General features: G+C 37.1%; 1 protein-coding gene across 1 annotated transcript; it reads left to right on the top strand.

Moving 5' to 3' along the window:
- The first annotated feature begins 355 nt into the window (after window positions 1-355).
- On the top strand, window positions 356-3,340 carry LOC103482202 (NHL repeat-containing protein 3). Its single transcript, XM_008438219.2, has 3 exons — window positions 356-917; window positions 1,685-1,887; window positions 1,995-3,340. The coding sequence occupies exons 1-3, from the start codon at window positions 653-655 to the stop codon at window positions 2,592-2,594; spliced, it is 1,068 nt and encodes a 355-aa protein (XP_008436441.1). The 5' UTR covers window positions 356-652; the 3' UTR covers window positions 2,595-3,340.
- Window positions 3,341-14,571: the final 11,231 nt, after the last annotated feature.

Here is a 14,571-nt window from a genome sequence, read left to right as displayed (position 1 = left end):
AGTTTTTCTTTAAATCAAGTTTACATACTCCCAACTCTTATAAAAATTACAGTTTCACTGCAATTTTTATTTGTACATTAATAAAACTGACCCTGTTGGATAAAATATGCATTTAGGGATCCATAATTAAGAGCCATTTAAACATTTTAGCTACTTTATCCAAAAACATTAATCGCATTTTGGTCAGCGTTTTAGTTTTGTCATGTGATTTAGTTTTGTCATGTTGAAACCGGAACTACATGTGTGTTCGCCTGGTGATGCATTCAAGTTTTCTCGGAAGTCTTAGTTGAACGCTGGGAAATTGCTAATTCCTGAAAGCAATGCCATGCCACTAACGTCCAACAACTTTATCGACATTATATGGGTATACTGAATTACTGAATTCGGAAATTCTTGTATCGACTTTAAAGGTCGATTTCAACTTCATGGCGCATTCTAATTCCTTTTCCAACTGTTAACTCGGTAATCCAATTTACGAGCATGAAAGGAACCCACCAAATGAGTCCAGGAAGTGACTACTGTTTATGACCTACTGATTGACATCCACTTTATCGCGCGTTTTATTAATCGTTAGAGGGGTTTTAGTTTGTGCTTACGCTGTGTCCTCGTCGATTTGAAACAAATTCTAGTTACAGTCACAACGAGGCAGCAAATGTTGATAAAGAAGAGAAGCCATTGGTGCTTGATAGCTTCAGGTATGGTGTCATTAATCCTGTTCATGACGCTGCTGTACAGCGGCAGCAGCGGCGGCGGGCTGCGCCGGAGCAGCTCCAGCCTGAGACACGACTACCAGCTGATGGGCAGACCGCTATACAAACTGGACCTGGGCTGGCCCAAGAACCCGGAGATCTTCACCGGAGAGGTGTTCTGTGTGGCTGTCAACCAGGATGCGGCGGTGGTGTACGTAGCACAGAGAGGTACACACCTTAGTTAATGTGACACTGTTTTGTGTGTTGTGTGCGCAAACTAAAGATTTATCAGCAGCAAATGCCACAAAGGTGATTATCGTGGGGCTAATCTACTAATCTGGAAATATATTGCCATCATTTCCCCCCCAAAAAAATGTTATTTAGCTGGTGACAGGTGTTAATGTTTTGTTTAGTTGATATCAGTGTAAAGATTGATGAGATCAGATTTATCAACTGAGTATGCCAAAATTAACTAAACGGGGAAAATGCAGCCGTCTTTTGCAGAACATTGCTCTGTTCCACCTATTTGTTTATTTACCAGTGATGACAGCAAGAGTGAAAAGAAAACATATTTGCGGGGGTTGAAAACCTCACTGTTTAGTTATCATATTGAGATGGTCTCACCAATTCTATCCAGAGGCTTTCAAACTCAGCAAACAGCCTGCAGTGCAGATTGTTAGTTTTCAGGAATGTGCTTCTACAAGGGCCAGAAAAATAGATGCCCCACAAGCCTGAGAAGATAGATCAGCAAAACATCCAGATTCTTTCAAATTGGGAACAAGGAACATTCTGAGATGTTGAAAAAAATAGAATTTGTTGTCTTCTTTGACTGAAGTAACTCCGATGATTCTGTGTGATGCACCAAAAACAGCAATAGCCACTTTTTGAAATGTTCTTTATTGGTTCTTAGCTGCACCATTTTTAGACTTTTTTTATTTTTATTTTAGACTTGTTTCTGGTTATCTGAGTCAGTGTTGACTTTTACTTTTCTCCAGGAGCTAATGTCCCCAAGGTGCTGGTCTTCACCACAGAAGGAGAGTTTCTCATGTCATGGAACACAACCACTCTGGAGATGCCTCATGGGATGTTTTTAGTAGATGCATCCTCCAAAGATCCCACCATTTGGATCACTGATGTTGGGGACGGTCCATATGGCCATTCCATCAAACAGTACTCCCCATCAGGAAAGCTTTTGCAGGTAAATGCTCCTTTTAGATTTTTCTTTAATGCCAGAAACAGGATCTTAACACAGAAACATTCTCTATCACTCACCATTGTTTTATAATCTTTTCTTGCATGTGTCAGGTGCTTGGGACTCCAGGTAAAGCAGGTTCTGGGTTGGACCCTCTGCAGTTTGACCAGCCAGCTGAGATTTTTGTCCATGAATCGGGGGAAATGTATATTGTGGACGGTGATGGAGGCATGAACAACCGCCTCATCAAGCTCTCTAAAGACCAGAAAGTGTTGTGGATGCATGCAGAGAAAGGACAAGGCCTGGCTCAGTTCTACATTCCTCACAGCGTGACAGTGGATAGTGCCCAGAGAGTGTGGGTGGCCGACAGGGGCAACAAAAGGATCCAGGTGTTTAACTCCATCACAGGGGACTGGCTGGGCACATGGGGCAGCTGCTTCACAGAGGACGCACCCTACTCTGTTCGCCTAACTCCAGACAAAAAATATTTTGTTGTTGTACAGCTAAACACCAATCAGATTACCCTGCTGGATGCACCACCTGTCGGGTTAATTGGTCAGTGCAAAGTGGCAAGCGTCATCCAGCTGGCGGAAGATGTGAAGCCCCACCTGGTTGACCTGGATCTAAAGGCCGGAGCTTTGTATGTGGCAGAGATCGGAGCTCAACAGGCTCAGAAGTTCACTCCCTTTAGTCTGGGTGGAAGTTTGCTTTGAATGCATGCTGAATTAAAACTGAAATATTGAATTGGAAGAGCTCAGATGTAACTAAGATTCCAGTTTTAAAATGTGCCAGGATGTAAGTAAGATTTCTAATTATGTTTTAGAAAGTAAAGAAAAAAATCAAATCCTCTCAAGGATAATATTAGATGTCCTATATATCGTCTGGTAAATCTTTCTCTTAAGAAATCTCGTCGTGAACTGAAAGTTTACCAATTGTTTGAATGGCCTTTATTGTTTCTGCTGTTTAGTGCGTTTATGTGCCATGTCCCAGCCAGGTTGCACTGCTTGAATACATCAAAATCTGTTGACACTTGAAGCCGTTTGTGCTTCATGCTGACTCAGTTTGTACTTTACAAGATTTAACCTGACACATTTATTCTCAGTGACGTGACCCATGTTTCAACTTTATAATGGGAATTGTTTTGCACTTTTTTTCTATGAGTCAGAGTTGATTCTGATGGAGTGCTTGTAATTTACATGTAAAAGTAATCATACTGTAAGTAAGCTTTTTAAGTGGTGAAAGTGAAAAGAATTGTTGATATTTCTCTGTGGTTCAAGGCTGAATCAACTGTCTGAAAGAATAAGATGGGTTTGGAATTCAGGCTCTGGTTTAGTATAGTTGTTCTGTTGAAATTAGGGTATAAAGACTTGATCCTCTTTGTTTAAATTATTTTTTGTGTGGTTATCAAGTTTTTTTTATTCTTTTGTTTGTCATTAAAATCAGGGATATTAATGATGGATACATTGTAAAAGTATAATTGTTCAGTTCTTTTGGCTTTAGTATTTAGAAATGAGTTTCTATGAAATTATTGTGAATTATAGTTCCCTTGGCTGTGGTCGAAAAATGTCATATGACTCCTAACTTATTGAAAATGAGGAGAAGTGAGGACGGTGGAAGCTAAACACTTGTGACACCATCTGTAGCTGGCGTTAGCTATTTAAACATCTCAGTCTGTTTTCATTTTAAACTGCTTGTAAGTTTAAACAATGTAGACAAGGGATCCATTACCCCTTGTCTACATTGGGGTAATGTAGACAAGGGGTCTACATTACCCCAATGTAATGGGGTAATGCGATTGGTGGTCTGTCAGTTGCTGACAGACCCTCCGCTTTGCCCCCGCTTTGCCATCACTTGCTGCAGAGGATCACGTTACATTGCTTAGAAGGAGTTCCACTCTCAGCATGGATTTGTACTTGTGTCTTTAATTACTTCAGCAAAGCTCACCGTTTTTTTTTAACCAAATTCTGTAGCTTTCAGTGTACTTCTAAATCTGCTCCTTAGTCGCATCTTTTCGTTTTATAGAACCTCATTTAAGTATTGAGGTTAAAACCTGTGTCTTATTTAGATGTTTTGTTAAGATTTTTTTTTAAATATTGTCCTAAAACCTGAATTTCCTTCAATGTTGAGTGTTTTTATTTTGAAAACCATTACATATATCACTATGTAATAAACAAAATTAAGGCAGAATGTAAAAGCAGTGTATGAGAACTCAAGTCTACATTATTTGTTTGGAAACCTCCCTTTTTCAGAGTCTTACATTGCTGCTAAAGAATTCAAACTACTTTATATTGTTGCTTCAGTTAATTGAATATTCCGCCTAACAACCCATCAAAACAAGTCATACACCTGACTGATTGTGCTGCCATCACTTTAACTTCCACCTTTGGGAATTTTGACAGCAGTCATAAACATTTTCTAAGTATTCTTATTTCAATAACTTGAAATAGCATTACAACCCTTAGACTGATGGAGAGCAACAGCTACTGAAAGAATGTGATTTTTTATCTATTGTGTGGTCCAGACTTGTTTGCACCACAACATCAAACTGATAAAAGTCCTGCTGTTCTGGAGGTGGACACATACTCTGATGTTGATGAGTTATAAATACATTTGATTAGCCTGGCCGCTACTTCTTTTTTTAATTATTGTATAAGTGTAGTTTCTCCTGCAGTCTGTAAAAAAACAGTTCTGTTTTTCTCACTATTTTGATTAGTTAAAAATAAATGAGTACACACGCACACACACACACACACACACACACACACACACACACACACACACACACACACACACACACACACCTTGAACTTCTATTGATCTGAGGACTTTGTATTGATTTTTTTTCATTTACCAGACACTTATCCTAACCATTTACCAGTAACTTTCTAACTTTAGACAAAATCTAATTTACACAAGAGGGCACTGTGGTACCAGATTCAAGGTGAGCAGTGGGTGACCGCTCTTTTTTTTTTCTTGTAGATCCTGGACTTTTTAAATATAAATTTAAAACATTGTCCTTCAAACGGCTTTTAATAGAGCTGTGATGCTCTGACACTCGCACACATTTTGTAGGCACTCTTTATTTCGTTGCATGTTTTCAAAATGATTTTTTTATGCTGTTGTTTTCTTCTTTGTGTGTTTGATTATTTCTGTTTTAATTTTACTGACCTTGTTCATCAGTCGGATGTTGCAAAGCGCTATATAAATAAACTGATGGATTTATAATATCCTAATATTCAGAGAAACTGAATTTCGGAGTTTTAATTGGCTCCAAGTCAAAGCAATCAAAGTTAACAGAAATAAACAAACAAAACATGTCAAGGCGCCACTGTGTATGTAACGAATCTATCTATAATAATAATAATAATAATAATAATAATAATAATAATTAATAATAATATAAGTCGACAGTATGGAGAATTACACAGGACTTTGTAATATCAATGAAATATTACATTGCTTCCACAAGGTGGCGCTAAGCTCATAAATTAGTAATTTCTCCCCTCGTGAACAGTATACTTACTACCTTTGTTCTTTAAAATATTTACGGAGTTCAAAAGGTGTCTTTATTGTCAATATGTGATTTAAAAAAAATAAACATAGTTGAAAACATATCTTATATTAAAGCCAAACATATTTAGTTGAACTGAGATCACATGTAAGTGGAATTTGTAAAATTGTTTCCTTTAAAATCTGAGTATATATTACATGTAAGCTTCGCCCATCCATCTCCCCAAAGTAGGTACACAATTATTTACACCGTATCGTATTATTCAATGTTAGTTTTACAGACTAACACTGTAAAACTGGCACATTCACAAGCAAAGCAAATTTTCTTTTATTTTCTAAAATATTTTAAATATGCATTTTAACACTATTTGTTTTACAAGCCTGTTAAAACAAAATGAATGTACCATGTTCAGATGGAGTGTAAATCACTTATTAATTTTTTTGATCTTACAGTTTACACAATAAAACTATTATTTAGTTCTAACATAATTTATTGCTGATTAGTAGAATATTTGTTAATGAAATTACATAATGTCTGTTTTTAATGCCAGGACTGTTAAATAAAGAAACAAATTCAGCTTGACGGTGTGGAACAGGAAGGGCCTGGAAGGGAGAGTAAGCTTATATTATCATAATTATTGTAAGTCTTTATGCATTACAGTAAAGCAGAACATTTAATAACTTCAGTCAAAGGAACCTTTGGAAATTATTGTTTTCATAACAACTTTATTTTCCACACTATAGATATATTTTATTAATGTTATTACAGGAGAGTTTAGGAAATGAAAGGGAATTACTTAGTACCAACCTTATTAACTTGCATTCTTAAGAAAACATAAAAAAACTTTAAAATGAATGTAGCACTCACCTGTTTGCTCTATCTTACTTATCACAGGGTTAATGCCTATATATCTCAGTGGTGAATTGATGAGAGACGGTACATATTCAGTAAGTAGTTCATTACAGGGCAACACGCACACATGCACACACACACACACACGGACACACGCATACATGCACCACGCACACACACACACACACACACACACACACACACACACACACACACACACACACACACACACACACACACACACATTTTATTCCCTGCAAAAAGCTTTTCCTTATGAAAGTATTTGTTGTTAAATACAACATAGCAGACGGGTCAGTAATAGGGCTTTAAAATTTTGTTTTAGCTGCAAACTAATTCCACTTCAACCAAATTTTAGGCCAACCCCAAAACAAGCTAAGAAAACTGATTAAAGGTTTTACTGAAAGACAAATCACCATCTGAATCAACCGAAGGGTGTTTCTGCTCATTGTGTTGCATCAGTGTCTTTATGTGAGATGCCTTTTATTTTTTTAACTGTTTTAAATTTCTTCTAAAAATGTTTTCAGTAAATTTTCTTCTCAACTGTTTACTTGATATGAAATTAAAACTGATTTTTAACTTAGACTCGAGTAATTTGAAAATGTGTTTCAACTTTGAAAATGAAAAAATAAAACGAAATGCTTCTATTGCCTACTACACAGTATTGCAGCTGCAGGCATTTTATTTGCAGCAGAAAGTTTCTGGGTTTGAGTACTTTGGTTTCCATCCTCAGCCCAAGAACATTCATGTTATGTTAACTGACCTCTCTAAAAATCTCTTCGGAGTAATATGAGCATGCATGGTTGTTTGATTGCGCGCGTGTGTGCGTGCGCGCGGGTGTGTGAGTGTGCGTGTGTAGATGCGTGTGTGTGTGTGTGTGTGTGCGTGTGTGTGTGTGTGTGAGGAAAGTCTGTGGGAGTTATTGTAGGCTTTCCCCTTACAACAGAAGTCTAAAGACCTGCCCACACACTCGGGATCCCGCCTTTCTTCCTACCAGGACTTCCAGCTGGAGTCTCTCAGCAAAACAGCCAGCAAGGCAGAAACCATAGATGAAAAGGACAACAGAACGGCGGCAGGAGAACAAAGGCTGCAGGAGAGTGAGGGCAATGAAAAAAAAGAAAGAACGTGTGTGATAGGGAAAGTGTGAAGAGGATAAGGATGTAAAAAGTGTGTCGGTGTGACCAGCCTGGAGCGGAGAATAGGAGCACTCCTACACTCACATTCCTCTGTATTATAGACAAGTCAACAAGAATGACAGCGGAGACCCAGACATCCTTGACAGCTGCAAAGTGAGCAAGAAAGATAGAGATACCTGCCAGAGGAGGATCTGTGTGGGAAGTGATGCGGAAACTGGAGCATATCCATCCATCCATCCATCCATCCATTTTCTGCCGCTTATCCGGGGTCGGGTCGCGGGGGCAGCAGCTTCAGAAGGGAGGCCCAGACTTCCCTCTCCCCAGCCACTTCTTCCAGCTCCTCCGGGGGAATCCCAAGGCGTTCCCAGGCCAGCTGAGAGACATAGTCCCTCCAGCATGTCCTGGGTCTTCCCCGAGGCCTCCTCCCGGTGGGGAGCATATCATTCTTATTCATTCTTATGCTTAGCTTATGATATCAAAATTCTTCATGTTATTTTACATGAAGAATGTTGTGCTATTGTGAGACTGTACTGAGCTGTTATTTTTTTCATCTGAAGTAGATTTCCAAAAACATAATTAGTCATCAAAATGAAAACAATGGTGTAATTGGAATTCAGTTCTTTACTGTCGTTGGTATTGCCTCAACAAAAATCAACAGGCATTGCTGTGTCATTGCTCCTGTCTTGTCCTGTCAAAGAAACAAAGACAGAAGAAGATGGATAATGCTGATCCGGTGAGTCAGCAGACAGATGAAACCTTCCTACATTTGTAATTATGGATAGTTTTTTGGGCAACACAAGTGACGTGGAAAAGAAGTCATTCCTGAACTTCAACAAATATAAACATTATTTTGGAAGCTTTTACAGACGATTGAGAACCGGGTGGAGGTGTGTGAGGTGGAGGAGGGGTCAGAAGCGCTATCTCATGTCTCATACTGCTCCCCTGTGATGGAGACCAGGGGTTCTATCCCTAATAAATAATTATTGATATTATGTTGTTTAATTTATTTTCTGACCAAACGCTTTTTTGTTTCAGTTCTATATTTCAGTTGCACTGTGACATTTAATTGTTTGGATTTAATCATTTATGTATCTATGTATATAATTTGGATCTGTTTGTCTTGAAAAGTCCCTGACAATAAAATTTTAAGTGAATCGTCTCTATTTTATTACTAAAATACTGATGTTAGTTTATAAATCACTGAACGGTTTGGCACCACAATACCTTAAAGATCTGTTATTACTGTACCAACCGTCTAGACCCCTCAGATCTTCTGGTTCTGGTCTGTTCTGCATCCCCAGAACCAGAACCAGACGAGGAGAAGCAGCATTCAGTTTCTATGCACCACAGATTTGGAACAAACTTCCAGAAAACTGTAAAACAGCTGAAACACTGGGTGCCTTTAAATCTCAACTTAAAACCCACCTGTTTAGAGTTGCTTATGGCTAAATTAGGGTTAGAGTGTGGGTTTTGATGTCTTCCATGTTTTTATGTCTTTAATGTTTTTAATTTTTTCTTCTTTCTTTTCGACGTTTTAATGATGTAATGTTTTTTGTTTTTTTGTTTTTGTTTTTATTTTTATTTATTTATTTATTTTATTTTATTTTTTTAAATCTCTCCCTTTCTCACTGATTATTTCTGTTTTTATTTTAATTATGTAAAGCACTTTGAAATGCCTTGCTGCTGAAATGTGCTATACAAATAAAATTTGATTGATTGATTGATTGATTTAATAAACTGAACTGAGGAATGAGCTGTGAGGGAGTAAAGCAGAGATTGCAAATCTCTGCATTCAACTCCCATTGAAATGCTTTTTACACAGATATCAGTCAGTCTCTATCTTCCTACCTCCCAACCAAGTTAACCATGTTACAGGTAAAATAAACACTAGAATTTCTTCAATGTTTGTCTCAGTGACCAACCTAGCTACTAACTCAACAATCCGTTCTTCTACATTCAAACTCTGCAGCAACTCCTTCAATCTCAGAGGTTAGACCAGTGTTTCTCAACCTTTTTTACCCCATAGTCTTTATCCAGGTCCCTCACCGCCCCCACCAAAGTATTTGTAGGCTACTTTGCAATGACTATTATTTTATCATTAATATTACTATCACTATTGTAGATGTTTTGATTTTTATGCTTGTTTCTGTATTTATCATCAAAAATAATTTAGCAGAGAACAAAAAAGCCATGGGAATAGAAATTATTTTCACAGGTGTCTAAGAAAAATGCAATAAACATTCAACTTAAAATTGGTAGGCCTAACAGCAGCCAGAGTGGAAAAAATATTCTTATTCTTTGCCATTTTCTAGTTGTTAAATATTCCACAAAATTACCAGATAAAAGATGTACAGCAATGCCAGTTTAAACTTTGAACTATTTGCAAAATGACTGAGCTCTGCAACATTAAAACATGGATAGAACWGYAACATTAATCATAGCTCTTCTTCTCTTCAGTGTTTCTGTTGGTTTCTGGTGGTGCAGCTCTGTGCTGCCTTCAGGAGAATGGGACATCAGAGTATCCTTCATAAAATTTCACCCACATGGCATTTATTGTGCAAACCAGAGCTTTCAGTGGAAAAACAAAAGTTCCTGATCCTTTTAATGCCATACAAATATGAGACAGAAACATGGATTATATCTTTATAGACCTGTTTATTGATTTATAGACAGGTCTCTGGACAGAAATTACAAAGAACAAATCTGGTTCTTAATCAAATCCTAATGAGTCAAATTGAAAGTGTCATGGAGTCACTGAACACCACCATGACATTAACACCGACATGAAAAATAATATTGAAGAAATAAATATATCAAATTTAATTAAAAACATAAATAAGTGATAAATTCTTTACTGTTATGGTCTGTAAGATATATTTATTCTCAGTACTAGATGTGGTCTCAACAAACCCACGGCACTTCAACAATATTATTTTACCTTTTATCTGGAAATAGTGTGTTTATTCTTGCCATACAGTCCTCTGTTTTAATTATTGCTCAAAAGGCCAGTTTATTCCTCTGTATTTACTTTAGTTTCTTAGTTTATTCTTGCATTTTGTTCTTCATCGATTTACATTTAGGTTCCTTTGATTATTATTATCCTCTCTTGGTTTATTGCTATGTCCACTTTAGTTTCTTTCCTGTTGCTAGATTTATTTAATTGTTTATTGACATCAGTAATCTTCACTCATCACCTGCTGTGACGCCTAATCGTCATGTGTTTCACATCATGTGTTGATTTTTCACTGTTCAGCGTCGGATTCTCTGTTTTTATGTCATAATACACATCTAGTTTGTCGCTTCGTTTTATGTTCCGCTTCTCCTTGTTACGGCCACTTATAGCCAAAGTGCAATAACCAATATTTATTAGTACAAAATAAGAGGGTGTGTATTTGCAAAAACAACAATAAACAAAATAAATGAAAAACAAGAAAAAGAGAAAATCTAACTCTAAAAGAACAGCAGGGTGCAGCAACAACTACAAAAAACAAAAAAAACAAAAATTACCAAACGCTTATTAAATCTCTGCAATAAAAACATAAAAATCTAACTAGGACAACTGAATATTATCATTATTAAATGAATCAAATATGCTTCAACAAAAATATTGCTTTATGAATTTACGTTATTATATCTTTTTCATTTATTTATTTAACATTATATGCTCTAACAGATTTAATTGTTTTTCAGTTGAATTGACTATTAAGCCTGCTTATGGTCTCTATCACAAAAACTTCACAGTTAAGACTTTTTACAACCACTGCAATTTTTTTTAAAAAGATGGACATCCAAAATTCATGGTTTACCAGTAAATGTCAACAATCAGATGGACAGATCGCTCTTCTGACAGGGTAGAAGGAGCAGCAGGAGGTACCAGAGTGTGTGAAGCTGCAAGCTGGGAAGAGGCTGGCTGGAGTAACACTGACTGTCACTTTGGAGATGGGTGGATTTCTGTCAGAACTGCAACATTTCCGGGAATACTGGAAATGCGCTGTCGATTAACTATATCAGTTCAATTTAGGAACATGGTATGTTCATGTTTAATGTTAGATGCTCAATGCTCAAACATCAACTTAGCCACCAGCAAAATTTGAAATAATAGACTGTAGCTGCATCTGCTCAAGGAAAAATTATTTTTATTGCTTATTCCAGCCTCAATACTTCCTGCAGAAAGTCAGTATTTATGATTGCAGTCTGGAAATTGTACGTCTCATCAAATATGTCTTTATCTTTAGTTGCATTGATTAGTGAAGCAGTGTCTTCACAGGTCTGCCTAAAAATTCAGACAGCTGCAGCTGAACCAGTTGACGTTCTGACTAGAACGAGGAAGATGGAAGAAACCCAGTTCTACATCACCCAGTTCTACATCACTCAGTGTTCTAAAGTCCTTCCACTGAGAGAATAGACTTTTAAAATACTGTTGTTAGCTTATAAATCACTGAATTCAGGTCCTGTGTTCCACAAATCTGGAACAAATTCCAGAAAACTGCACAACTGCTGGAACACTGAGTTCGTTTGAATCAAGGCTGGACAATGATTAATTTTAGTCTGGATAACAATCTTTAATTAATTCTCCTCATGTTGTCGCTGCAAAGTTTTTTTGTTTGTTTATTGTGTTATGCTTTTATTATGTAAAGCACCTGAAATTGCCTTGTGGCTGAAATAGGCTATTAATAAATTTGATGATGAAATACATTTTATCACACAGTAAAAACTGCTGGGTTAAAAATAACCCAATTCGTAACCCAGCGCTGGGTCATATATGAACCGACCCAACGCTGGGTTGTTTTCAGTGGTGGGAAGTAACGAAGTACAAGTATTTCGTTACTGTACTTAAGTACAATTTTTGTGTATCTGTTCTTTACTCAAGTAGATTTAATAATGGGTACTTTCTACTTTTACTCCATTACATTTTACAGTAAGTATCTGTACTTTCTACTTCACTTCATTTCTACAAAACTGTCGCGTTACTCGTTACATCCAAGTCGCATTGCTCTTTTTTCCGTTAAAATGTGAAGTTCAGGGACTTAAGGTGGCGCCGTAAAATCCAAGCAATAACGTGACTTACGTGTCTGTTGTCACCCATAGCCTCCACCTTTAATCGCACACGAGCTCCAGACATGCGCAGTAGTTTCCTCTGAGCGGGAGGAGATGTCTGTCTAATAGTCAGTATTATAATATCGCTGCATAAATCATAGAAATGGCGACATGTAAAATCAGCAGTGCTTCGCTTTCACAGACGGTGGGACTTCGTCCAAGTTTTAGTGTCACTTCGAAGGAAAGCTTAAAGAAAGGTAAGCTCTGTGGACGTAATGCTAGCAAAGCTAGCTGTACTGACAGAGACACACATGTTGGATCTGCCATGAAAAAAAAGTTGTCACTCACTGAATTATTGTGCGGAGGTGTTGACTGAGGTGTCTTATATATGGGACAACGCTGCGACCAAAGTGCGATATAGTAATATAACATTCAGGAATTCTTCTGGACGGATCTTTACTAAGGTTAATAGGACTGAAGCCTCACTGCGTGCGTACACTGCAGTTATTTTATTTGACGTGTTTTTTATTTTATTTTTTTGAATTGGCGAATAAATAAAACAACAACGTAAGAACGCAGAACATGCTCATTGCTCTTTGTTTTTGTCACCTGTCATGGCGGCAGACATTGCAGCAGGAGGGAGGATGAGAACAGTCACCTCCTTCTGCTCGGTTACTTCTTGCTTATTGCGCCTTAGACAGTGTTCATAGTTAAGCGTTGTTTAGCGTTAATTGCTATGTTTAATAGTGCAGACAGTTGTGGTTTCTGACATGTGCAGTATGGGCAACCGCCCAGGGCGTTATATTTTTTAGGGATGACAAGAGACCTCTGAATCGTAGCAGAGAGATGAAAGCAAAACAGAATGAAGAAGAGTTTGAATTGATACTGGTTAAATTTATGTCAGCTCTAAGTATTTAATATCTAAGTGTTTTTATGGGGATGTGGATCTTTCAGATCAGTTTGAGAAGCAATTTTGATAGGTGCACTTAATTTTATTGTGTCATGTAGCGGTGGGGTGCTGGTCTTGGTCTTGGGTTCGATGGTCTAGACTACAACTCTGCTACATGGCTCCTTGGTTCCATGTCCTCCCCTGCCAGTTGGATTTCTTTCAAAATAAATGCCACTAGTGGCAAAAAAAGTGAAGTTCATGCTATGTTAGGACAGGAGACCAGATGTTTCCATCTCTGAAATTATGATGCATAGAATCACATATCTAAGTCTAAACTATGTTACAGAGTAAACACAATAAAAACATGCTTCATGTGTGGCACTGTTCATTAAAATGGCACATTTCTGATGTATTAAAATTAAATAGGATCGGTTCACTTAATGATATTAGTGATTCGGTATTATTCAGCAAGTACTTTTGCTTTTTATACTTAAGTATTTTTAAAAGCCAGTACTTTTTTACTTTTACTTAAGTACAAATGTTAATGTGGTAGTTTTACTTTTACTTGAGTACATTTTTGTCTGTGTATTTTTACTAACGTACATTATTTGAGTGCTTTCTCCACCACTGGTTGTTTTAACTGTGTTGGGTTGATGGTTTGACCCAGCACGAGTCATGGCAACTAACCAAAGGTTGGGTTAAATTGACTCGTTTAAATTGGTTAAATTTACCCAAAATTGGGTTGAAACTCATAACTCAACATAAGGGTTATTGTACCACGATAGTTGGGTTAAAATTCAAAAAAAGATTCATTTTAAATTTCACTATATAAAAACAGGATTAAAAACCATATAAATTTAAAGCTTCTTTTATTTCCACGTGATACATATATAGAGCCAGCAGATTTCACTTACCAAAGTTACAAAACACAAGTTGTTTCAAAAGTATATAGTTAAATCACTTTTAAATCATTTGGCTACAACTCCAGAAGTACCTGGAAAAGTACATTAGAAAACATTTCATGTAAAAGTCTGTTTTAAAGCAAACTACTAGTAAAACTTTCAGCCATTAAACAAGGAGCATTTTTAACGACACTTTAGTATTTTTGCCTGTCTCCCTGTATGAGGACATACGGGTTCCATGTTGTCGCATTTTGTAGATGAGCCACCAGGTTTGACCCAACCTGATGGAGAGAGAAGACAGAAAAAACAGGCCATTAGTGATGCACTTACTTAAACAATATATAT

This window comes from Poecilia reticulata, linkage group LG19 (assembly GCF_000633615.1).
Source record: "Poecilia reticulata strain Guanapo linkage group LG19, Guppy_female_1.0+MT, whole genome shotgun sequence".
Lineage (NCBI taxonomy): Eukaryota > Metazoa > Chordata > Actinopteri > Cyprinodontiformes > Poeciliidae > Poecilia > Poecilia reticulata.
Note: the sequence above shows the minus strand (reverse complement) of the source record. Positions and strands in the feature narration are given on the sequence as shown.